Source organism: Harpia harpyja, chromosome 1, assembly GCF_026419915.1.
Source record: "Harpia harpyja isolate bHarHar1 chromosome 1, bHarHar1 primary haplotype, whole genome shotgun sequence".
NCBI classification, from domain to species: domain Eukaryota; kingdom Metazoa; phylum Chordata; class Aves; order Accipitriformes; family Accipitridae; genus Harpia; species Harpia harpyja.
In genome coordinates, this window is record NC_068940.1 from 89128941 (window position 1) to 89155227 (window position 26287).

General features: G+C 37.9%; 1 protein-coding gene across 1 annotated transcript in view; it reads left to right on the plus strand.

Moving 5' to 3' along the window:
- Positions 1–26019, plus strand: part of ARMC3 (armadillo repeat containing 3) — a 65534-nt gene extending 39515 nt beyond the window's left edge. The window contains exons 12-20 of the mRNA XM_052804177.1: positions 8160–8409; positions 9605–9741; positions 13081–13249; positions 14142–14242; positions 15337–15429; positions 17535–17645; positions 21291–21488; positions 23940–24102; positions 25612–26019. Coding sequence (XP_052660137.1) covers positions 8160–8409; positions 9605–9741; positions 13081–13249; positions 14142–14242; positions 15337–15429; positions 17535–17645; positions 21291–21488; positions 23940–24102; positions 25612–25821 — 1432 coding nt within the window. The 3' untranslated portion in view covers positions 25822–26019. The remainder of the gene's footprint in view (positions 1–8159; positions 8410–9604; positions 9742–13080; positions 13250–14141; positions 14243–15336; positions 15430–17534; positions 17646–21290; positions 21489–23939; positions 24103–25611) is intronic.
- Positions 26020–26287: the final 268 nt, after the last annotated feature.

The window sequence follows — 26287 nt, forward strand, 5'->3', positions numbered from 1 at the left end:
TTTTTTGGATTATAAGTGGCAAGGTTTATTTTATATTTGAATAAACTTCAGACAAATGTATTGGTGCTTTTACATGCACATTTTCTTTGTAGCATATTTCTGAATTAAATGCAAATTATTTAAGTGTATGTTTTAACTTACTTGAGTATAGTGTGAAGTTATTTATTTGAAGTGTATATAAGAGAATTGCGGGTTTATGGCTGATCATGCAAACTTAATTCTGTCCTGCTGTGAATTTAACCTGTGCGCTGACTGTGCCATGTTATCTAATTGGACTCTCGTGCACACAAGGGGGTAAAAATACGCTTTCACAAGTAACTTTAAACCTTTTGACTTGCAACCTCAGTAATTTTATCTTAACATAGTAGTATATGTGTACTTTCTTAGAGATTTAATTTTAAGAGAGAAAACTAAAAGCCTGAGTTTCTCCACTCTGAATCATCATAAGAGTTTGAGCCTTTAGCAAGGTAAAACAGATTGCTGCCATTTGAGGTAAGTTCACAGTTGTCCAGAAAAGACTTACCCAAAAGTGAAAGATGGGATCAAGTTTCATAGTCTGAGTTCTGTGTAGAGAGACTGACTTGGCACAGCTTTTTTGTCCTTCCTCAACTGATGCTTCCAAAGATGAAGAAGAGCCACTGTATCCTCAGTCCCTGTGTTCAGATGAGTTGTTGTGAGGGCCATGCTTTGGCTTTTTCTTTCCTTCCCTTACACCTCCATGAAGGCTGCTCTGGCAACTCCTGAATGTTCCCTGTTATTTTGCTTTTGTAACAAAGCGGATTCCATTCCAACATTTGTGCAGAATTATTGATTTTTGCATGCACTACTTCTAGGATCAGAAAAAAGAGAAAGGGGCATAGTGTCTTTTTCATGAGCTTATCCTGGCTGAAGCTACATGGGATCTTTAAGGGGCAAAAAAGGTTTCTATTGCTGAATTTCAAGCCTTTCTCATAATAGTGGAAGTGTCAGAAATTCTTAATAAAGGTTGAAAATATTATTATAATTGAAAGGCTCAGATATCATGAATAGATAGTTCATTATCAATGCCCCTGTAATATTTTAAATTAGGTATACTACAGTTTTAGAACTGAGATCTATGTAACTTTGTCAGACTTTAGAAGATCTCTGTGTATCGCTAAATGACAGTCAGGTATTACAGTCTCTGCTAACCCAGACAGTTTAAGGTTTTATTGCTTCCAGACTGTGAGGCTTATTAAGTTTTGGGTTTGTTGATGTTTTAACAAGATACTTGTCATTAAAAAATAGGAATAGAGGGTTCAGTTCCTGAAATGAAAAATTAATATGGTTTGTTGATATGATCAGTCTTTTTATTGTAGCACAAAAGGGCCCCAAATTGTAGATCAATCTCTTGTGCTAAATTCCCTTACTCAGAATAAATATACTGACATTAATTTCCCTTGTATAGTAAAGAAAACGGAAGTAATGTTAGTCTTTAAATAAAATACGAGTGACTATATACAACAATCGCTTTTGAAAATAATTAAATCGCAAAGTGAAATTTTTAGTAAATGCAGAAGACATTTATTGGATGTGATTATTCTGATGGCATAACAAGGCAAATTAAGAATACTAATACATTTAAGGGATAAAAAGGAAGATATTTACTGAGGTTTTTCAAACTTCTAGTTATGATATTCTTTCTCAGTCAGAAATTACATAATAGAGATGGATCAAAAATGCCTTGTGTGAAAAAGAAGTCATGCAATTTAACACAGATAGAGTTGATTTTAAAAAATGTGTGTGTAATTAGATGCATAATTCTTATGCATAATTTACATGCAATTATGTATGAAAATGAGATATGCACAGGCATAAATGGCTAGCTAAGCACCTCACACACAATCACAGTAATTTTGCACAGAAATTAAACATGCAGTTGCAAATACATTTGGAAAATGAAGTCCATAAGGAGACCAATGGCCTTTGTGAGGAGGAAAAATTTGAATTTTTTCTGAGCAGAAATTGTGTTAAATCCTTAATCAGAAGCAAGGAAGTAAACAGTATAGAAGTGAATAAAAATATAATTTAATATAAACCAGTTTATGTTCAGTTGTGGTAGAAGAAGCAAAACCAAACATACTTTACTATTTTTATGAAGTGTCAATCTGACTAATAAATTCAGCACAATCCAGAGTCAACAGTGGTGTGAAGCTGCACCACTGCTCTTCCCCTCTACCTCCCCTCCATCGGAGGTTGCTTGGGTTAGGGGTTTGGGGCGCAGTCTCAGTGGTTTCTGTCAGCTCTTTGAACACTGATAGTTGCTTTCTCCATTTGGCTAGATGGAGAAGCCTCCTTCTCTTCAGGAGGAAAAGCGAACCGGACCATTCCATATGCACTAAGTAAATAATCCGTTATCTTTCTTGCCATGGCTAGGAGTCTTGGTTGGCAACCAGAGCTGTTATGCTTGATATGAAGACATGGTTCTTGCCCCAGAGAGCTTACAGTCCTAAAAATAAAATAAAAAAATCCACAGAGTTTTGGTCCAATTTTTACTGATTATTGTTTTCACAACACTCTACCAATGTCTGAGCTTTCCTATTGCACCCCAGACAACTTAATGCAGCAAAATATTCAGTTCAGTGAAACTCATATGCATCTTCAAAGTAACTGTTTAAAAAAAGTTTGCATTGTGAGACTTTTGGTAATGATTTTATTGTCAACTTTTAATTTATTTTTGCAGTAAAAACGGTTAAGAAAACATTTGTTTTTCTCAAACTCTCAGCATTTATTCTTTGAGTCCTGAGTGATCTTTTAGAGAATTTTCAAGAAAATCTCTTTATAACTTGTCATTTAAAATTAATAATTTAAATTAAATATTTATTATCTGACCTTTTAATGTTTGCCTTTCCAATGACACTTGAGAAAAATATTTTAGCTATTCTTGAATACAGTAATTTGAATTCAGTTGTAATCAGAATTTTACTGTTTCACTACAGGGCATGGCTAAGGTCATTAGGGTACTTGAACCATGTGTACCCTGGTTAAGGCAAATGCCTAGCCCTGTTAGGTTAGGCACTCTAATGATCATAACCATGTGCTTATAAATCACAACACTTGAATTATTTTAACTTTAATTTGAGCTGTGTAATTTCTACACCTATCTTGTCTGGTTTTTCTTGTTTGTTTGTTTGTTTGTAATTCAGATAGTCAGCTTCTACTTTTCAAAAAAACATGCTGATATTGCAAATGCAACAACCTTTTTTTTTTTTTTCTCCTTGTTATTGTCTTCTTTCCTTTTCCCTAATCTTTTCTCTTGATGATTAGGGAAGTTGATGTATTTTGAATCTTTACACAACACGGAGGAAAAAAACTGTGGATTTATATGACTGACTCCTTTTCCACATCAAAAAGTGTATACTTTTTTTCAGCTAAACCAAGGCTCCATTCTTCCTCGAGGATGTAGTCCTGTAGTGGGAGCACTGATAAAGCGCACCATCTCAGTAGGATGTGTCTGAAGCGCAGAGTGCGTTCTGTTGGCAGGGAGAGAGGCTAGTGCTGATCTACATTATGCAAAGACAGTGCTGGTAAAAGCTTCTTCCTCTGACTTTTGTTTCCTTGTAATAAAAAAACTACACAGTGCATATCTCTGCCCAAGACAGAAGGGAACGAGGACCTCCATACTTGGATCTTAATGTTGTAGTATTTCAGCACCTTAAAAACTTAAGCATATTCATTCTTTCAGCTCCCTTCTGAGGCCAGGCACTGCTGTCTCTTTAGCAGCTGGGGCTGCATGGCCCAGGGTGACAGCGCTATTTCTGTGTTCTCCAGAGGGCTATGCGGTAGGAGTGAGTTGAACCATGGATTCCCCGTTCTTCCTTCTTCCCTCATAATCTCTTCTGTATGCATCTCTATTACCAGGACACAGTGTTGCCCTCAGGTATTCACACCCTCTTAAAATCTTATTCTCAAAGGTGTTGGTTACCTTCAACTCTCATTACCTGCTGTTGTCATTTCTAACATGAATTCTTTTTGCCTTGTGATCCATTGTGCTACTTGATTATACTCATGAAACTGTGATTCAAAATGAATCTGCACAGAAGTAGAATGCAGGATTGAAATAAATATGTATGATCTTCTAAATCAGTGGTTCTCAACCTTTTTGAAGTTGAGTGGCACTTGAGAAAATTGGCTGTGCTCTGTACCTCGCTGAGGTCAGCTCTGAACACACGAGGAGCTGTCACCTTGCTCTTTTGTTAAGTACTTGTGTACTTGCTGGCTTTATGGAAATTCTAGTAAATCTGCTTATAATGTGATTGGCTACATCGTTCAGTTCCGTGTATCATCCTGGAATCAGTCTGTTAGGGACTATATGTTTACTAGGATTTCCTGTGGGAGAATACATGTGTTATTGGGTGTAGTATAGGAATAGTAAGTCCTATACTTGCTGCAGAAGTATTGGATACTCTACACCTGTGAGATGCAGTGATGCATTTCGTGAGTAGTGGATCTGTCCCATAAATCCTGGAATTTCTGTGTATCCATTGTACAGGAAAAACTGTTTGATTTTGGTGGTGTTTTTTTCCTGGGTAATATATGTGTGTATATACTGTGTAATGCTGTAAATCTGATAGCTTATGGACATGCCTTACTGTGCATGGGTGTGTGCGTGTATGGTGAGTCTTTCCCACACTTTTAGCAGGTACGTCATGTCATTGTTACACATGCTATGAATGTGATGTTTTCCGGTAAACCCGTGATAATGTGGTGTATAGCTGATTCTTACATGTGCAATCAACATGTCCAGGATTTCTTCATGTACAGCAGCCTGGGTAGAGCTATGGCACTCCTGAAGCTGGAAATCTGGATAAAATTTTCATGGCAAAGAGAAGACAATATTAACCAGAAAACCTAGAAATACAGTGGCCTTACCTGGGGAGGGACAAAAAAAACCCAAAGAGAAACAAAACAAAAACAATACACCCCCCACCCCCCCGAAAAAAACCAAAACAACAAACCCAAACAAAACATTTTCAGCTTTTCTTTATCTGGTCAAGGAGGGAAGGGGAGGGAGGACACTCAAATAAGGGGAAATGCAGCTAATTGAAGACAGTCTGAAGAGTGCAGTGCAGGACATCTGAAAACAAGGGATTCATTTCTGAACAGAGACTGAAGTGCTTGCATTAAAATTACAGGTGCTTGTCCTGGTTTCAGCTGGGATAGAGTTAACTGTCTTCCTAGTAGCTGGTACAGTGCTATCTTTTGAGTTCAGTATGCGAAGAATGTTGATAACACTGATGTTTTCAGTTGTTGCTCAGTAGTGTTTAGACTAAAGTCAAGGATTTTTCAGCTTCTCATGCCCAGCCAGCGAGAAAGCTGGAGGGGCACAAGAAGTTGGCACAGGACACAGCCAGGGCACCTGACCCAAACTGGCCAACGGTGTATTCCATACCATGGGACGTCCCATCTAGTATAGGAACGGGGGAGAGTGGGGCGGGGAATCGCCGCTCGGGGGACTGGCTGGGTGTCGGTCGGCAGGTGGTGAGCAATTGCACTGTGCATCATTTGTACATTCCAATCCTTTCATTATTGCTGTTGTCATTTTATTAGTGTTATCATTATCATTATTAGTTTCTTCTTTTCTGTTCTATTAAACCGTTCTTATCTCAACCCACGGGTTTTGCTTCTTTTCCTGATTTTTCTCCCCCATCCCACTGGGTGGGGGGGGAGTGAGTGAGCGGCTGCATGGTGTTTAGTTGCTGGCTGGGGTTAAACCATGACAGTGCTCCAGGAGGATTAATTAGCCAACACCAAACTGGCCCTATATCTTTATGCTGCACCCAAGCTAATAACCCTACTCGCCTTCAGTCCCTGGATTGCTGCCTTTTCCCTGGTTTTCCAAACTGAGAACTACTGCTTGCCTGCCAGCCTTCCTTACACCCATGCTCCAGCACTACACATTAACAAACCTGTTAGCCTCTGCTGATTCCTTCCAGGTATGCTCAGGAGTATCTGCACCCCCTCTCTGAAAACCTGGTCTGGAGATACTTGCACTAAGATGAGTTCACAGTAAGATCTACACCGTGGTGCCCATGTAATAGGATTATGTGTATGGCACAGGTTGGCGTGTATTCTGCTTTTTATCCTGTTTGCATAAGAGTGTGACTATCAGCGTTCCTGAGGTTTTTTGTTTTTATCAATGCCTTGGCAGTCTTTGATAGCATAACTGTTTCTTGTATATGTAATACTTCTAAGCTTGTGTTTATTTTGTAACTGTGAAAATTACCAAAAGACTAGTTAGATTTTGGTAAGACACTGTTACAGTAAAAAGTAAGATTTTCACATCCAGATTTCTCTTATTAATGTGTTGACAGAAATTTAGCAAAACTTATAAAACATGTACACTCTTCTGTTGTTGAAGTGCTTAGATATGCTTGTATAGAGGTGGGAGAGTTTGTTATGTTTTTGATATAGACAAAATGTACTAAAAGAGGGTATAAAAAGCAGTTGCAATGAAAATTCAAACTGCCATCTGCGCACTTCCATTGCTAACAATATTGCCAACTTTTGTTTAACAAACGGATGAGCCAAATGTAAAATTACTGAGCAGACAGTAAATTGGACATATGCCTCAAATCATTTGATCAAATTTTATATACAAACTCAGAAGGAAAACAATTCAATTTTTATAGTGTGCTGGTTTATAATGACATTGGAAAAAATACCACTGAAACAAATATAAGGTGATATAGACAAAGAAATAAGTTCCTGTTGTTTAGTAGAAAGCAAAGTTTTGGCAAGAAGGTCAACAAAAATCTTAAGTTATGGAATATCTTATGACATTTGAAGAATGTAAACTACATTTGTATCAGTAGTCTCTTCTGCCTCTGGCAAAGAAACCAAAGAATACATGATAAGGTGGTAACCCAGAAATATAATGCCTTTTCAGATTTGTTAGAGCATGGTAGTTTCCCCTCAGCCAGGCCAGGTTCTATCTTCAAGGTCTGCATCAGTTGTAGTCAAGAGTTTACTGTCATTATAAACCATATCACCTGCTGCTTTCAAATACATTCTTTACGACAGATATTAAATACAAAGTTGACTTTTTTTTTCCTTTTAAAAGGCACTGTCCCGGTGAGTGCTGGAAGCAGTGGTAAGATGAAGCACTCATAGACCAGTTCCTTCTGCTGTGACCGAGATGTTGGCCCATGTGACTATTAGTTTTGCAGCACAATCAGATTTAAGTCATTTGCACATGTGACCGCTAATAGTGCAGCTGCCTGCACCTTCTGCTGTCTCCTGCCTGAAGTTGTTATTTCCTTAGTAGTGCTTCTTCAACTATTTTTTTTTATTGGCTGTTCTCTAACCTAAATCTAGGAAATTATCCTTTAAAAAATCCCAACAATCTTCCCCAATTTCATTTGCAAACAGGTTGTTTTGCACATCTAGCTTAGAACTTGGCCACACCAGTGTTTGTCCCAGCACTGCTGAGTGGCAGCACCCTTCAGCCATGGCTGCAGTATCGTCTGGGAGCAGAAGGAATAGTTAAACTGGATCTGGTGCTGATAGACTAGTTGATGTGGAACCACAGTCATAGCCAGCCCTGAACTCTGTGCTGATGTGTCTGTTGTACTCCTGCCTGTCTAAATAAGCTCGTATAAAGCCAGCTCAATAGCTTCTACATTGCACTGAACTGCACCATGTATACCTACTCTGTAAGAATGGCAGAAACTTGGTGTACTATGTTTATGCCACCTAGGTATCTGATCACAGAAATTTACGGATACAGCACAACGAATAACAACGTGATATTTCATGCACTATAATCCTCATTAGAAGTAGTGCTAGAATGATTATGGAGAGAGGTAATACAAGTCTGCAGAGGCATTTGCCTGGAACTAAAGATACATAAATTCTGCATCTTTGAAAAGATGCAAGATTTAATTCACTTGTTCAAAACCTCAGAAAGAATACATGTCCTAATAAGTTAAAGAATCCAGAAGTTTGTGACTTGCTTTGTCTGCTTAGGTTGTGCTTCTTGAACTTAACACCATGAGTCATACATAAATGACATATATATATATATGTATATATACATAAAATCTTGAAATGTAATACTAATTTAGTTGGTAAATACAGCATGCAAAGAAGAAAAAATGGTCCTAAACTAACAAATTTTTTTTTCTTCTTCATTTTGCTAGTGCTGTTGCTGAGGCTGAAGGAATTGAGCCATTAGTAAATACCTTGAATGCTCAGAGAGATGGAGCCATTGCTAATGCTGCTACAGTGCTAACAAATCTGGCCACGCAAGAGCCATTCCGCATAAATATCCAGAGCTGTGGTATTATGAGTGTGCTTGCAAAACCATTGTGCTCGACCAGCAGCCAAGTGCAAAGCAAAGCAGCATTTGCTGTGGCTGTGTTTGGTTGTGATGCTGATGCAAGAACTGAGGTAAAACCACTCTTCGAGGTTGTGGTTATTTATAACATTTCTAGAGCCTGAGGTTGGTGTTATACTTACCTAGAACCTTTGTATTTTGTGTCTGTCCTAAAAGTCCTGGGCTTTCTAGATAGTAACTAGTTTTCCACTTTCATAATAGGCTTGTTCAGCTGAATTTAGCTGAGTTTGTCATGAGAACTTGGAAAGGGTTTTCTTTAATTTGTATTTTTACTGCTGTATTTGCTTGCACCAAATTTAATGTTTTACAGCTTTCCAGTGCCTTCATTGAGCTTTAACCAGGGTTATATCTTAATCCCCATGTTTATGAGCATTAAACATTAAGGTTTCTTTCAGCTGCAACTGTCAGCTGAACTTTGAAGATGAGAAGTTCTGTCCTTGTCCTCTTTACTCTCCCTCAGTGTTGTTCTGTTGCCCACTTTCAAGGCCTGAACGGCAACGTCTGACCTTGATTAATAAGATACTGGATATGCATGGAGTAAACGTAACTCGGACAAAACTCAAAATATAATTAATCCCTTGATCAGTGGCATCCACCAAGTTGAACTTTTCGCTGCTTATCATTGGTCATACTATTTTCTTTTCATAAATAAGGATGATGCTATGTGCATGCATAGATCATAAGCTGGGGTTTTCTCATGGGCCAAGGCTGTTAATTAGGACATGAATAAGGGGCATAGATAATTAATCTACCTCTTTCAGTGTCCTTAAAATGTCTTTCTCTTCAAAAATCTAAATGAGCAATATTTCTTCCAGCGTGTATAGGAAAGAGACTGTAGCACACAAGAGAATAGGATGTTAATAAGATTGTCATACATACAACACAATACAAATTCAGATATATTGTGATGTAAATTAGTTGCTAGGAGGCAACAGAACATAGAAAAAGCTGTGTAACTCTCCGTGGCAGTCTTGGGTTGCACAGTCTCTCCAGTTTCCACACTGCAATCTACTAACTGAAAAGCATGGCAGAGCCAGAAGGAATGTGTGTCTTGTACCACTCTGGAACTTGCTTCAGCTCCAGCCTATGCAGAGTTCACAGAAGCACAGAATCCCCATAAATGGCCTTCTATCAAGCCCAGCAGAGCTTGTCTACAAGTCTTGAATGTTTCGGAAGGTGAATTTCACAGGCTGTTCTTGCTGGAATAGATGAAATATGTAAGTGGCAATGTCTTCATTTTTTTTATAGTTAAGAAATGCAGGTGGACTGGGACCACTCATTGAATTGCTGTATTCTAAGGATGAAGAAGTCAGAAGAAATGCCTGTTGGGCTGTTATGGTCTGTGCAAGTGATGAACTAACTGCTGTTGAACTATGCAGGCTACGGTGAGTAGAAATAGCATCAAGGGGCAGAGGGAAAATTTTGATGCAAGAACTCTATTAAGTCAATCTTTACATATTTATAACAGAATAACAAAGTTAAGTTACACTTTTTGGTAAGCAGAAACTACTTTTGCACCACAGATGTTACAGATGAAATGGTATTGATTTTAAGTAACAGAAGTCTTAAGGAAAAATGTAAGCCTGAAGAGAGAACTGTCTGGAATTATAAAAATGTTTATTGTTTCTGTGACTGAATTATGCTTTATATTGAAGGTGTGCTTGTATCAGTCAAAATTAGGGACTACAGTGCCCCATACATATGAAACTGAAATTAAGGTTTCAGGCTAAGTTCAATATACAGTAAATTGTACTTATTACACACAGGCTAAATTTGATTTACAAGCTCTGGTTAACTGCAGGTGTGCTGAAGTGTCATGTCAAAGAGACTCTATTTTATTCCTTCTTAGAAACTCCAAGTTCCATATATTAATATCTGAATTACAAAAGCTGTTTTAGGTTGTAAGAATTATGAAACAGGGCTCCTTATACAGGGTAACTCTTTTAGTTATTGTTAAATTAAAATATATGTAATTGCTCTGCTCCCTCTGCTGGACACTTCTCTAATTACTGACCTCAAAGGTGATGTTATCCATCTGCCAGACTGAATCAGATACACTGACATATTTGTGCTTGTTCAGTGTAAATACCAATTCTGAGGAAGGTTCACAACTTTCCGAGGTAACCTGTTCCAGTGCTGGAGTATCCTTACAATTAGAAGGGGTTTCTGAGTTCTGAATATCCCTTACAGCAAATCAATCCAACTACATGTGGTCCTACTTTCAGTGGGGTTGAATAACCACCTTTTTATAGCAATTTGAGTTTAACTTACTGAATTTTCTCATGTTCCGCGTCCCTTGCTCAGTTTTCTTTTCATGACAAAGTAAGAACGTTAGACTTCTTTTTGTTTTGAAATCTTGTATCATTTTGTCACACATCTCTGAATTTCTCTCATTTGTTTATGCCATTTTGAAGTGCTGTCTCCCAGCCTGCATGAGATACTTCAGCTGAGGTCACACCACCATCAAATAAAGAATTATTTTCTATATCTTGCATATAGCACCATTCTTATTTAATCCCTTCTTTGTGACAGTATTGGAGTAGGACTCTAATTTATGTGTCCTTCCAGTTTGACAGCATATTATTGATAATAATACATTAAGCATAGTTTTTCAACCAGTCAGGCACTACTTCATGTTGTTTTCATGTAGATTATATTTCCCTGACTTGCTCCTGAGTATTCAAGTAAGAATATGTGAAAAGACTTATTAAAGTCAAAACACATCTCAAAGTCAACTCATATCTCACATCTACTTCTTCTGCCTATACATTAAGTCAGTTACCCTATCACAGAAAGGATTAGATTGGCTTTACATGATTTATTCTTGACAAATACATAATGGCTATTTCTTATCTTTTGTTGCCTGCAAACTGATTGTTCAGTAATTTGATATGGTGTTCTTTGGACACTGAAATTTCGCTGAATTATCTCTATTATAATTTCTTTGTTCTTGGTTTTTCAAATCTAGATACTATCTTTGCCCTTCTCCACATTCCTGGCACCTAACCCGTCCTCCTGAATTTTCAAATACAATTATAAATAGTTCAGAGGTTGCTTTTGCCAATTCATAGAGTAGTACGAGGTAAGCGTCCTCAGTGACTGCTAAGTTTGTCTCCTCAAGCTTATTCTAGACATGTTAAGTCTACTGTTTCTACCTCCTTGTTAATATTACTGCCAGGCATCTGCTTGCAGCCTTTTTATGAAAACTGAAGCAAAAAAGGCATCATACACTTCAGTCTTTTCTGTGCCATCTGTTACGAGTTTTCTTCCCACATTGAGTAATAGGCCTACATTTTCCTCTCTGACTTGTAGCATATGAAACATTATTTTTGTTTCAGTCCCTGAATAGTTGTGTCTCATTTTGCCTGTGGGTCTTTTGGGTTTGTCCCTTACTTTTTCTTTTCTGTTGGAAGTGTCAGTGTTTCCATTTCTGTATGAGTCCTTTTTTTTGGTTTTTGGGTCTTCACAGAATTTTTGGTGCAGCCGTAGTTGTCCGTTTTTGACTTGTCTTTCCTCCATATGAAGGTAATGTGCCATTGTGCCTGTAATGTCATCTGTTGTAGACATTGCTGTACACTTTAGGCTTTCCTTATTCATTTTCCCCTTTAAAATTCTTAGCTGCATTACTTGCTGGTTACCTGACGTTTTTGCAGTATGCTGTATGACAAATAGCCTGTACTGCTCTTCCACTATTTTCTCCCATTGCCCTCTTCTAAAAGAGAAGGTTGTCATTTGCCTTGCCTGAAAAACTTGTTCTCTGGAATTCATCTGATGTACCTTCAGAAGTCTGCATTGTAAATGTCCACAGCTGAGGCTCCCTGTGTAGTTCACAGAGAGAAATGGGCAGTCTAAATGTGGAGTTCATTATATATATATATAAAAATAAAATTATTCCTTATGATGTGAAGAATGTCTGCATGTGTGTATAGACACACACAGATATAAATTTGAATATGTATACACACACACACACATCGCCCTCTTTTTTCCTGTTTTTTTCATTCCTAAACAGTCCCAAAACTGCAGTACACTATGTTCTCCTGATTCAGCTTCCTTTATCTTCGTAGCAAGCTTTTCCTAAGTTTTGCAGGTCAGAAGTTATCAGTATGTGGGTTTCAGCACCAGAAACACCTTAAGAAATTAATTCTTGTCCTCCCATGTCCCCACATGACTGTTTGTACCTCCCTGCTGCAAAAATCCTGCCATCCTGGTGCTGCTGACACAACTGCTTGTGTTCCCATGCTCATCCATGTGTAGCAAATCTCTGCCAACTGTGCCTCCCCCAGACGCAGTAACAGTCCTAAGCTAGAGGGATTCACACATTGCGTAATACACAACTGGAATCTCCAAATTGTGTTGCAAGTTGGAGAGAGAGAGAGGTTCCCTGAACTGTATCATATGGTCAGCTGTGAACATTATTCCTTTTATTCTACTTTTACATCCTTCTTTTTCTCAGGTTCTCTGTGGTGCCTAACATCCTTCCAATAAAAGGTTGTGGCATCCTGTCTGCATTTCCTTATGTAACAATTTAACTGCCTGAAGGAATTGCTTTTGCTTTTTAGCACTGCAAGGCATTTTCCTCCCCTAGAGAAAGAATTTTGTGCATCACAGCACTTGGAAATGAATCTGTCTTGGCCTTGGTAATGCTGAAAACTAACTCTGAACTGTATATTAACAATTAATAAGTATTTAATGATTAATTAGCCTTTGTATTTGTTTAACAGTGCTTTAGACGTCCTAGAAGAAATTAATCTATCAACAGGGCGCAAAAATAACTTTAGTGAAGCTGCTCTGGAAAAGCTACTTGATAACAATCTTTCCCAAAAGTACAGCCAGATGGGATATTTATCATCAAGTAATATCATAACTGATGGATTCTATGATTATGGTCAGGTAAGCTACTTTAAATAAATTCCTCTACTTAGAAAGAGTAAAATTTTCCTCTTGATTTAGAAAAAGTAAGAGTCCTATACCAAAAGCCAGAATCTGGCTACGTAAAATACTTTGTTTTCTTGTCCTGAAGTTTCCCAGCTTTTATACTAATTTCTTTTGATTACCTTTCTTCATGGATGAAATCTCATCATCTTCATGCTATCCCCCAGTTTCGATCTTCCCAATCCTGTGTAAGCTGTGCAGACCTAGTTCCTTTCCAGATCCTTTCTCGGACCTTAGTTCTCCTGGTCTCTTTCCCTGCAATATACTTAATACTAACCTGACATTGAATGACCTATGGACTTTTTGTTTGTTTATTTTTACATAAAGAAGTAAATAGTTCATATTTTCACCTTGGTCATGACCCTTTCTCTCACAAAGCAGTGTTTATGTATAAAGAATGACTCCAATATCACTTGTTAGTGCTGTGTTCAGTTTAAATATGAGAATGACTTTTCAAATGCCCAAATGAATGAGCAATACAAGTCTTACTGAAAACCAGTGAAATACCTGCTCCTAAAGCACTTGGTTGCTTTTGAAAATTCAATCTTATACTGTAAAGCCTTCAGAAGCAGAACATTTCCTTATTCTAGAGCTGTTTGGACTGACATAGTAATAATAACTACAAGTTAAGTTATTTATAAACAGTCTTTTCTAAGAAAATTGCTTAAGAAAATGCAAATTAAGAAGGAAACAATTTCACATATTTTGAATGGTTTACTAAGTTCTTATGTAAGTCTTCCATTAAAGATTAGGAATTTTAAATTACTCTTTAGATATCTTTTAAATATATTTTTTCTCTTCATCTTTAACTGAACAGAACACCTTATCTTTTATGCTAATTTTCTTGTAGATAAAACCTGGAGTGAAATTTTTATCTTTGGAGGAACTGAGTATGCAAGAGCTTACTGACCGTCGGGCCGTAATCTTCATTAATGCTAAACCACAGGAAGAGTGAGTCATGTTTGATCTACTAGCATTTATCGCAATAGCTCATCTTTTCCATCGTTTCCACTGTTTCCAGTACAAACTACATAGTATAGATACATATACACACATATAAAATAGAGAGATCTATTTTAGTCCCAGCACAGTACTTCATGTCCAAGAAGGCAAGAGATTTATATTTTATAAAATAAGAATTTGGAAAATAACTTCTTTTCCCTCTAGACAGAACAGATTTATTCAGTTGAGTCACTTTTTTTAACTTAGCCATTAAGAGTCATTCATTGAACACCCTTTGATTCCTGATGGTGGGACACCCAGTGTTTTATTAGTTATAACAAAGCTTGTCATCTGCCATAATAATTATGTCATCTAAGCTGAATGTCAACATGTGACAATGAAATCTATGATTTGATGATCTTCTTGTACAGACAAATGCATGGAATTTTAAGCACAACATCCCAGAGGCAGGACAAAGCCAAGCATCAAGCTTTCAGGCTTGATAAAGAACCTGTGTCCATTTCTTCTCTGTTTAAGTTGAAGCCAGCCTAACAAATCTTCTTAGATTTGAATGCAGGAAGTTGGTATTGGGCTTGTTTAACTGGGAGTCATTTCCTGTAAACAGTGTCACAGATCAAAGAATGCTCTACCAATACTTTGCAAGTCCAAAACCTTCTTCTCTGTCAACACATCACATATTTGGTTTACAGTATCATTAGCTTCCCTTTTAAGCTTGTATATGACACCATAAAGATGTCTGAGAATATCTATGACAAATTAAACTTCCATGCTCTTTGTTGATCCCTAGAGTTGTCATTAACTATCAGGTTTTCTTTCTTTGACTTTGATACAGCTTCTTGCCTTTGCGCCTTGGCAGCAGTCTTACTCCCCGGTTACTTTTGTGTCCATCATTTGGTATTCCATACTTCATTTTTGATCCCTGAATCAATATCCAGTTTATTAGTGGTAATGTTATTTCTTCCACTTATATCTTTCCTATTAATATATTTACTGTCCTTTAAAATAAGAACTCCATTTTCATAGCTTAGCATGCAAATACTAACTCTGCAAATAACATACAAAAATATCTTGTTCCGTTTCAGTCTTGCAGTAGAGGAGAAGGCACAAGATTCATCTTATGAACAGACTATCTTGTCACCTTCTATTTCAAGAAAAGGCAGTAGAGAAAAAACAAGGTATGGTTTTAAGATTTACTAGTTGTCAATGTTCTGTTATTGCTCTAACATTAGAAATAGAATTCTTATTGAAAATAGTGATAGACAGTTTCCTAGCAGAGTACAAATGCTCAAATACAATGTTAAATATGTTTTTGGAGTCTTTCTTTCACCTCCTAATTGCGGTAATCTTCCTTTGTCTATCTTAGTAATTACTCGTCCTCCCTCCCCATGCTGTATTTGAACATCTCCTGTTTATTTGGCTGTTTTTCCTTTCAATATTCCTTGGAGGCAGTGAAATGCTGTTATTTTACAGCTTGACAACCAAGACACAGGGAAATTAGTGTAGAAGTTCTTTCTCAGTTTAGAACCTAGACCCACGAAAAGTTCCTACACTGCCTACTGTCGTGGTTTAACCCCAGCCAGCAACTAAACACCACGCAGCCGCTCACTCACTCCCCCCCACCCAGTGGGATGGGGGAGAAATCGGGAAAAGAAGCAAAACCCGTGGGTTGAGATAAGAACGGTTTAATAGAACAGAAAAGAAGAAACTAATAATGATAATGATAACACTAATAAAATGACAACAGCAATAATGAAAGGATTGGAATGTACAAATGATACGCAGTGCAATTGCTCACCACCCGCCGACCGACACCCAGCCAGTCCCCCGAGCGGCGAATCCCTGCCCCCCACTTCCCCGTTTCTGTACTGGATGGGACGTCACATGGTATGGAATACACCGTTGGCCAGTTTGGGTCAGGTGCCCTGGCTGTGTCCTGTGCCAACTTCTTGTGCCCCTCCAGCTTTCTCACTGGCTGGGCATGAGAAGCTGAAAAATCCTTGACATTAGTCTAAACACTACTGAGCAACAACTGAAAACATCAGTGTTATCAACATTCTTCGCTCTGAACTCAAACCATAGCACTGTACCAGCTACTAGGAAGACAGTTAACTCTATCCCAGCTGAAACCAGGACACCTACATGCATCCTTATTTCTAGATTAAATTTCTTCTGGTGAAATTCCATAGATGACTAAAAGCTGAGAAGGGTGTGCTCAGAACTGTCCCAGTTTTGACAGCAACAAGCCTAAAAATGCCTTGCTCTTGCAAGGTTCCCTCTGGTCCATACAATACACTAGGTATAGTGCTGTAGTCCTTTCTGTGGAACTGATCTGGTGGGCATGTCTGCTCATACCAAATAGGTCAGAACCTCTAACCTTGTAGAGGGAAATTAATTTTGTTCTTTTACAGAAAGAGGATTTGAGCCTGTCCCTCCCACCTGCAGATAGCTGATCACAAGATATTTGGGGTTTAACAATCTCTTTCTGGTCTGTTGTAGCTGTTCACTAATGATGAGGCGTAATGAACAGAGCTTTCTACTCCAGCTGTTAGGGCACTTATCTGAGAGAGCAGAGACCAAAGTTCTAGTCCTTGTCTTGATGACTTTTAATATAAAATACTTCACCCTTAATTTGTTCCTGTGGAAGAAAACTGAACCATGGTCTCCCAACTGTGCTTCATGTAAAACAGCAGCACAATCAGGACCACAACAGTGCCTTTCAGAGAAGGCAGGTATACATGCCTAATTCCAGGGGAATGTTCAGGATTCCAAAACCGGTCCAAATAGAGCCTCCTTGCCATCGGTGGGATGGTATCTTGTCCTTGATAGGAATGTGTTGTAACCTACAACTCTCCTTGGCTTTTCTGTTAGCTAACTTACTTAGTGAGCTGACCATTTATCATGCTGGTTTCTGTGGGTCCCAGTCCTGACTTCCTAATTTTCCTTGGTTTATGGTATAGGGAGCCTTGGCCATGCCTCACAGCTGTGAATTGTAGTCAGTGGTGGGCATTACAAAATGCTAAGCGCTGCAGGGTTGGAAAAAAAAGGAGAGATGGTGTGTCTGTTGTAGGAACTGAAGTACTATGTCTGCAATTTTTAGCTTGGAGCTCATCCATGAACTGTGATATGCTACTGTCTGTACAGGCATTTTATTGATAGAGATAATGGTTGATTTCTTAGACTGCTTATACATTTCTGTGTGTGTATGTATCTGTGCTTGAGGGATGAAATCTGCATTAAGAAAGTCAAGAGAAAATTGGAACCTGCTTTGTGATCTCAATAGTTCAATGGTATCTCCAATGGAGGAAAAGCAGGAGTTATCTGGACAACAGTGTTCACTCAGCAAAAGCGGCACTAGAGAAAAAGGCTTAAGATATTATACTTTGAATTATATGTGTATCAGTTTGTTTAGAACTGACGTGCAAATTGGCGACCGATAACAGCTACTAACGGTGAGCGATTGAGGTTCTGACAAATCAGGACCCGAACTGTGAGATTAATCTATCCAAAAATTATTGACTTACAAGGCAGACATTTACATTTGACTAATTATTTGGACTACAAGCACTTCTGGAATTCAGTTTAAATCATGTCATAGCAGATACCTGAAATGGATCATATGAATTGCATTGTGGAAGGTTCCCGATTCAGGATGCAAAAGAGTACATATTGCATCTTGAGTGTCTTGCCAGCCCTGTTCCAGCTTCTGCTCATTTAGCAGGTCCTCCTGACACCCAGCATGCTCTGGTCATGACCCAACATGCATATGCCAGTGTACTCAAAGGGAGCAGGAGGCAAGGGGAGATATTGAGCCCCAGTTATGTTTGCTCTGCACCAGTGGGGGATTCCTTCATCCCAGAAGATGCTCTAGAGTTATAGACCATTTTGCATAGTCTCAAGCAGCTGTGCAGAGCTTAGAGACCTGTTCTGACAAGATACTATGTTTGTTTATTACAGTTTGAGAAGAGGATACCCTTGGATAGTTGCTTTTTAATGTAATTTATGTCAATTACATGGTAAATGACTGCTCTGTTAGCAACCATAACTCTTTTGGAAAGCAAAAAATTTTCTTTAGGAAAAAACAAATACCTGGCTCATTTTCCCATAGTAAACGTGCAGGGATACAAAGACTTCTTTCTTCAAGTATGAAGTAATTGCTTTTGAATGTCATGATCAAGTTGTATGATTTATAACCCCATTGTCATTCATTTTGAATCCATAATTCATACATCATTATTATTATTAATTTGTGAGATATATGGGAGTTACTTGAAGGTCAGTAGCTGACTCCAACTCTCAAACATGCTTAGACTTTTTCCTACGTATTTTTTTCCTTTGATCATATGTTTCTGTTCATCATTATTTTGCAAAGTACTACTGAACACAGTTTAAAGCCATTGTTTTGAAAAAGTGATACTACTTTATATAAACCATAGTTGAAAGCTAAGAGAAAGGGCAGTTGTAATTGTCTGCTGGAAGTGTTTGAATTAGATGTAGAGGAAGTGCCTAGCTGATAGTTTGACATATATTTGCATAGACAGATAGCAACATTTTTGATCAAACAGTTGCATATCTGATATACACATTGACTGGGCTAAAAGATGATATTTAATGTAGACTGATAAATGTGCATTTATTCCATGCTATGTTCCAGCACAGCATTTAAGGAAATACTTTCCAATGCTCATTTATTCCTTTTCTGAAGACAGCCAAGGCATTAAGCTATGCAAAAAAAAGGAAAGAAAATAGGTGTCATGGCTGTCTTTTGGAGGCAGGATGTTGTATTGGCTGCTGCCTTCTTCACACTGATTCTCTGGTGACCCATTGGACTTTTGTACTGAAGTTGCAACAGGAATCAGAAACAGCTTTGAGACTGTTTACTGCCATGAGTTCTCCTTTGTAATATTTCTCTGCATTCACAGCAAGTACATCTCATGAGTAGTAAGACAGCTTTGGGAAAGCGGAGTGATTTTTTTTCTGATGCCATCATTCCCACTGGTAAATAAAATGGGAATAAAAAAGGAGGACAGGAAAAAGATAGTAGGTAGATGGTTGCTGGTTATTTTATAGCACTGAGCTGTAAGACAGCACCTCCACAGTTCCTTATGAGATAAGTATTAGGCAGACATGATGAACTGAAGAGTTGAGGAGTAAGGTAGAGACAGGTGTGGAAGACAACCTTAAAGCAGCCATTCCACCAAGGAACAGAACACGGTCATACCTGAGAGAAATAAGCAGCAGCAAAAAACCCAAACAAGTCACTGTTCAAACCCATCCCTCTCAAGTGTTTTCTTCCTGGAAACGGGAAAGAAGGAGAATAAGAGTGATTCAAGACTCATTTGAGTAAATAGGAATAGGGAACAAATCCTCCTGCTATAGCACTGTAATTTAGCAGTGCACTTCTCACAGGGAAAAGAAAGTGCTGGGAGGATAGAAGGAAAGAGCAGGGGACAAAGAGAGAAAATGGTCAAGAAACAAGAATTACTCCATTTGTAGAAGTTGTTGTTTTGAAAACCTGCTAAGTGAGACACCAGAGAGGTGGGAAAAATTCAGGTTTTTTTAAACCAGGTATTCTTAACCATAATGTATAAGTGTATAAATGGAGAAGTAGGTAACTGTTTAATCTAGCATTATAAGGTTCCCTGGCTATAGTTAGATAGAGTCAAATTAGATAAAGAAAACTGTTTGTCTGCTTTTTTCAAGTATAAGTGTAATTAATAACCAGAACGTTTATTTAAGAGGGTGGTGAATTTTCTATAATTTTAAGATTAAATCTTAATTGGTTATCCTTCTAAAATAATGTGCTTTATGAAACCTATGAAAAGGGCTTTTTCTGAATGTGGTAAATCTCAATAGGTAAAAGAAAAGTTTGCCAAGTATTCTGAAGACAAATTGCTTGAATTAGACTACTGATAATGGTATATGCCCTTCTGCTTTGTCCAATGCCTTCTGTCTTAAGAGTGCTGTTCATTGTAAAAATTTTAAGAATAATTTGAAGAGCATACAATGATAGTGTGCCCTGGACCCATGTACTCTAGTGGTCCTTTATTTCTTTTTTTTTCCTTCCAAGAATGCCAGAAGTAGTATGGATTTTAAAAAATAAGCCAGAACTGTTAAACAAAGGAAAGAAATTTTGTCATATTTCACAGTAGCATTATTCAGGACCTGTGCTGAAAAAAGATATAATGCTTACAAAACACAAGTTCCATGTGTTCCCACAAATGAAAATCCTTAACTGTCTGATTGTATAGATCTTAATGATATCTCTGGTAAGATACTGATCTTATAATATTTTATAATAACTTATGAAATGCACAGTATTCAATCTAAGCAGAACAAGCATTTCATTTATACTTCTGCCAGGTGCTTATGATGTCTGTTCAGGATCACAGTCATTTTTCAAATGCTAAGCATTAGTGAAATACACAGTATGTACAATGAAAAAAATAAGCAAAACCACAGACTTATAAAATCTTCATCTGACAAGCCATGTTGTGGTTTGCATAATACTTGAAGTACATGGGCTTGCAACTACAGAGACTACCACTTGGCATGTCCTGTCAAGATTTCAGCCATGCTCTTGATACCATTTGTTCCTTTTTTTGAAGTCCAGATTTCTATCAAGTAAAAACTCATTGGAGTTCATAATTTTTAGTTCATATCCATATGGAACCAAACCGTAACTGTCTAAAACTGTTTCCTATATGTACATAGGTAAGTGTCTTCTCCCCTAGATAATCCATATATGGGAAAGGCGTATCAGAGCCATAGACAAAAATAAAATGAGAATTTACAACAATATTAATATGGAGCTAGTGACACTTGGTTCCTAACCATCTCCTGAGGGTGTGTTCAACAAGTGTTCTATACAGCTTTGTAGATTTTGGAGTATTCATTATCAAGAGAAAAGATTTCTCCTACCTTCCCCCTACCCCCAAATCAATTAGTCTAAAATGTCCTGTTGGAGAACTACTGTATTTGAATTTGGACTTTAGAGATTACAGTATTCTAAATAAGTGTATATTGTTTCCTATGTAAGAAAAGGGAAAGGGAAAAAAGAAGAGGAAAAATCCAAAGAAGTTACTCAGATTACATCTAAAGTCCAGGATGAAATACATCTAGAAAATTTACATTGGCTACCACCACCTGACTTCATTTTACTGGATTACATTAATGATGTTTCCAAAACAATTCTACCACTAACTACTACCCGGGAACAAGTTGTGGCTCTTGCACAGTGAGTACCAAATTATATTTCCATAAATATGCAAATAAGTTGAATTGGTAAAATAACCATTTTCTCATCCAAGGACAACTTTTCCAAATTTGTTATTTTTCCCATTCTTAATTGGAATCCAAATCAGCTTTGGTCCAGAATTTTGACATAATTTTAGATTTTAAGCTTCTTGTTTCTAATTTTGTTGTAATTAGTTTGGGGATTTTTTTAAAATAAAGTATCACTTGCAACAAAAGGGTATAAATATCTCGTTTTGAAAATATTCATATGGACAATTTCAGGTTTTTTCACATTTATATATCTGTACTGATCCTTTCCAATGAACACGTCAGCTGCATACGGCATCTATATCATCAAGGAGCAGGAGAGACCCAGGTGCTGCAGAGCCTAAATGCACGAGCTAAAACCCTAACCTAATAGTCAAGACTGTTGCAACTTACTCGTATCATGTCTGTTCTTTCTCTTATGATCTTTCTTGCCTAGTTGGTTTGGAAACCCCTCAGGACAGGAATTCTTGTATTTTGTTCTCCTACAGAGCCAAAAGCATGAGACATTTTTCTAATGTAGTTTTCAGGTGCTACTGTAATTAATATCCTGATGATTTAATAGTGCCGGAATATTGCAATGGTGCGTGTACAGACTGTTGTTATCAATGTGTGATTCATTAGCTACACTGACTACTCAGCCTGGGCACCAATCACTGTCATCTCCAAGCAGTGTGTCTGCTTTCATCGTCTCCTTAGTTTAACCTTTCCTATCTTAGCAGTTTCCTGGCTACCTCCTGAATCTGGGAGTTTGGCATCAGATCCCACTGAGTCTCACAAAATTTGTTTCTTCTACTAACTCTCATTTTTAATGAAGTGGTCTAATGTGATGTGAGGAATGACTTTTCTGTTGATTGCAAAATTTGACAGGACAGATACTCATCCTTAACTCTCCAGCTGTGTATAAATCATGCTGCCTTCCTCAAGGTGGAATCCATAAATGCTCTTTCAAATCCACTCTTCAAACACACCAATGAAATACTTACAGACACAGAACCCAGTGAAACAATCACGGGAAATTTAAGTGGGATGTTTTCTGTGGGGATTTTTATGTGTGTGTTCCATTTTAAGCGGCTGCCTGAATAGCCTGTGTTGAATACGAAGGGGAGGAGGAGGCAGCTGCAGCAGCCCTGGGCAGCCTGGCAGCTTGAGCGGAGTTCCTGCTGTGCTCACCGGGGAGGGAGCCGGGGTAGATGAGGGAAAACGCAATAGTGTTGGCGGTCTCCTTTCAAACAAATGCAGCACAGCCTCGTGCGCACGCGGGAGCAGCGTGCATGTAGGCTCAAGAAGCTTTGCTCTCTTTACGGAGAGCTGGCTTTAGGCACAAGCAGCACAAGGGACTGCCTGGAGCCCCCTACTTCTTCAGGTTCACCCAGTAATTCCCAACTTCAACACACCACGTCTAGCCCGCTCGGCGAGAACTCCCTGTGCCCATGCTCTTGCAACCAGTACCTCCTCAGGCCCTAGGTTTTGAGAAATAAGGCCTTGAGGTTGCCTTGCACGTACTGTGCGGATAGAACCCGTTCACGGTTTCTGCAGAGGAGGTGGTGCAGATTTTAGCTCTCTGTCTGAAGCAGTGGCTTGTGATTCCCATGTCAGCTCTGCAACACCTTGCCCAGAGTGAAAGCCCTCAGTAACGCTTGTGCCTGTGGCTGAGGACGCTGTGAGGAACAAAGGTCTTTACGTACAGGGGAGGTGAAGGTCTATGTATGAGGAGGTAGGGACTTACAAATCAAGGCTTGATCCTGCGTGTGCACAGTTATCCAAAAGACATGCTTTTGGCAGTGTTTGCACAGATAGTGAGTTCTGATCTTCTGTTTCTGTGACTGAGCCATTCTTTTTAATGGATAAATACACACCTCTCACCCCCCAAATACTGGCTTCAATATAAGAAAGCACATGCAGAAGTTGAAGTACCCTTTATGGATATAGTTGCTTTCCTATGTTGGGATCATTACCTATGGCTTTATTTTTGTCATATGTATTCTCATGCCTTTATTACTTTTATTTCAAACGAATGGTAGGCCTGGAGATCGTAAAACGTAGCTCACGTAATCTGTTAGCTGCAAAGATGAACGCTAGCTTCTGAACTACTTCCTCAGTAATTACGCTGCTATTGATGATTTTCTCTGAGGACTTTGTGCCTATACTAGACCTCTCCAGAATCTCTGCTGGCAGCTTTTGCACCTTGGTTTTGGTCTGTGACAAATGTGAATGATCTGAGTTATGGTTGTCTGTATTTAAGACACCAGTTGCTGGATAAAAAAATATAAAGCAAACATAGCAAAAGTATTAAAGTCTTATATATCATTCACTTATTGCTTGTATATATTTCATTTTGCTACATTTTTGTGATAAATACGAGAGGAATTATAGATATAATTGATCCCGGTATACATTGATACAGGTTTGTTGCAGACAAGATGGGTGGCCCGATTGAAAGAGACAAACTACATGACTTCAGCTGGGAACTTCACATAAGTGAAATACAATTTGAACTGAAATGTAATGTTGTGCCTATCGGGAAAGTCAAAAAAGGGACGTTCTACCACAGAGCTTTACTTTTCAAGGTACATTAACATTTATTTTACAACATAACATATTGATGTTAAATGGATATTGTAAACTAAAGTATACTTGCATCAGTGTAATATAATATTTATATTCATGTAAAATCTTTTGTATACACTTAAGTCATTTTTCACTGGCAAAGTTGATTTCCCTATGAATGAAAGCCAGCATTGCTTCTTTCTGTAAACATTCTTGTTGTCATTAAATTGTCTTAAGTGATACCAGCAGAATACTTGATAAATGGCAAAAAGCCAAAATATTTGATTGGGAGTCAAAACATTTTACGTTTTCTGTAAACTGTAAAATATTGAATTATGCAGCTTCCTTTTTTTTCCATGCTGCAAATGTAAACTTGTTGGGACAATTTTTATTTGGTATCTATCCAGTATTCTATGATAGTATATAACAGCTTTTATGTTCTAGTTTCTTAGACTGGGAAGATTCATTTCTTCTGTCTTCATGCAAAGATGTACTGGTGCAGCCTGCTTATCTGTCCCATCCTTTTTCCCTGGCTGCTGGGTAGCTGGACTTTTCTCCTTCTTGGATGGAAAGGAAAGGAGAAGCAAGGGCCTAGCGCATTAAGCAGGAAGGGCCCAGGAAACAGTACACAGGAGAAAGAGCACAAGCCTAAATTTATGGTATCCATGGGGAGAGAAAGTTCCTGACATATTTTATGGAGGTGTGAGGGCATGCATTAATTGTGCTGAAGCAGCACTGATGTTCGCTTCCACTCTCTTAAGAAACCTTTGTAGGGATGGATCATCGCTCTTAAAGCCACACCAGTCTGAGCAATGGATATCCTTGTCCGTTTGTAACAAGTTAAAAATCTTTCAGGATTTCCTTGCTTCAAAGCAGATGCATTCTGAGAAAGCTGTTTTGTAGCTGGAAACCATTATATGTCTGTCAGTGATAGCCGCATAGAGGAAAGGCAGGTGTTTCATCTAGCAGACGCTTGCCCTCACATTTCATTGCTTCCCACATTCGCAGGGCTGAAAACCAAGGAGTGTGCTTTGGAGTGAAGCAGCAGTCCTAAACTTGCACTGATAAAAATGTTGCATTTTTACACTTAATATTTCATACTAGCTACATGTGTGCAATGTACATACACCTCATTGCTTGAATAGACAGTGCTTCAAAATGTTATTCAGAAATAAGTCTTCCAACCAGAAAAAAACATTTCTGGGTGCTGTGGGTGTTGCATTTCATTTGAAATCTGAAGGACTGGCTGATAAACAAATGTACCAGTGTCTGAAAAGAGTTTAAATGAATATTTTTCATGTTATGCAGAGAATATGGTAGAAATAACATTTAAAAGCCTACACCTTCTAAGCAGAACCAACAACAAATATTTGCAGTTTGCAACAGTTTACAGATTTACAAAGTCTGTTTCAAGAAAGCTCTTGGCCTTTCAGGTATTTGTTTTCTTTTTAAGCATCTCTTGGCCTTGCTGTATATCACAGAAGCTACATGTATTAACTGTGATTAACTCCTTTTTCTTTCCTTTTTAGGTGATAGCAGACAGAATTGGCATTGGCTGTAGTTTAGTTCGTGGCGAGTATAACAGAGCTTGGAATGAAGTTAAATTGGTTGATGACTCTCCTCAAGGAGTTGCTGGGCTTCTGCTTCCTCCTCAAGAATATATTGTAGATCTAATGTTTGAGCCAGGCTTTTTGATAAAACAGGGAAGTGCAGAGGCAGATCAGTACAAACATATTTAATCATCTTGACAAATTTTGCTAAAATAACTATTTTAAAAATGTTTGCAGCGCTAATATTTATGAAACATAAGGGGTTTCAGGTCCAGCTATCAAAAAGCACCATATCTGGTATGTTGTCCTAAATGTTTAATTAAACATATTTTAGGTATCCAACTTCAATGCTTAGAAATTTTGTTAATTTTTTGGTACTATTTTAAGACTAAACTATAAAACTACAGATTAAGAATTGGTAGATCAAGAATATTTGGTATGTGTTAACATTATAATGCTTATTAAATAGGTTTAAATCATTTCCAAAATACAGTATATTCCTCTTTTTTCAGATGTTCTTTCAACTCTAATGCACATTTATAGGAATTATATGTCCATGAAGCAAGAAAATGTGACATGTGGTAAAATAACAAGTCACCTAAAAACAACCGGACAATTTTTTGTGTGAAATAAGCCAAGAACTGAGAATTAGAAG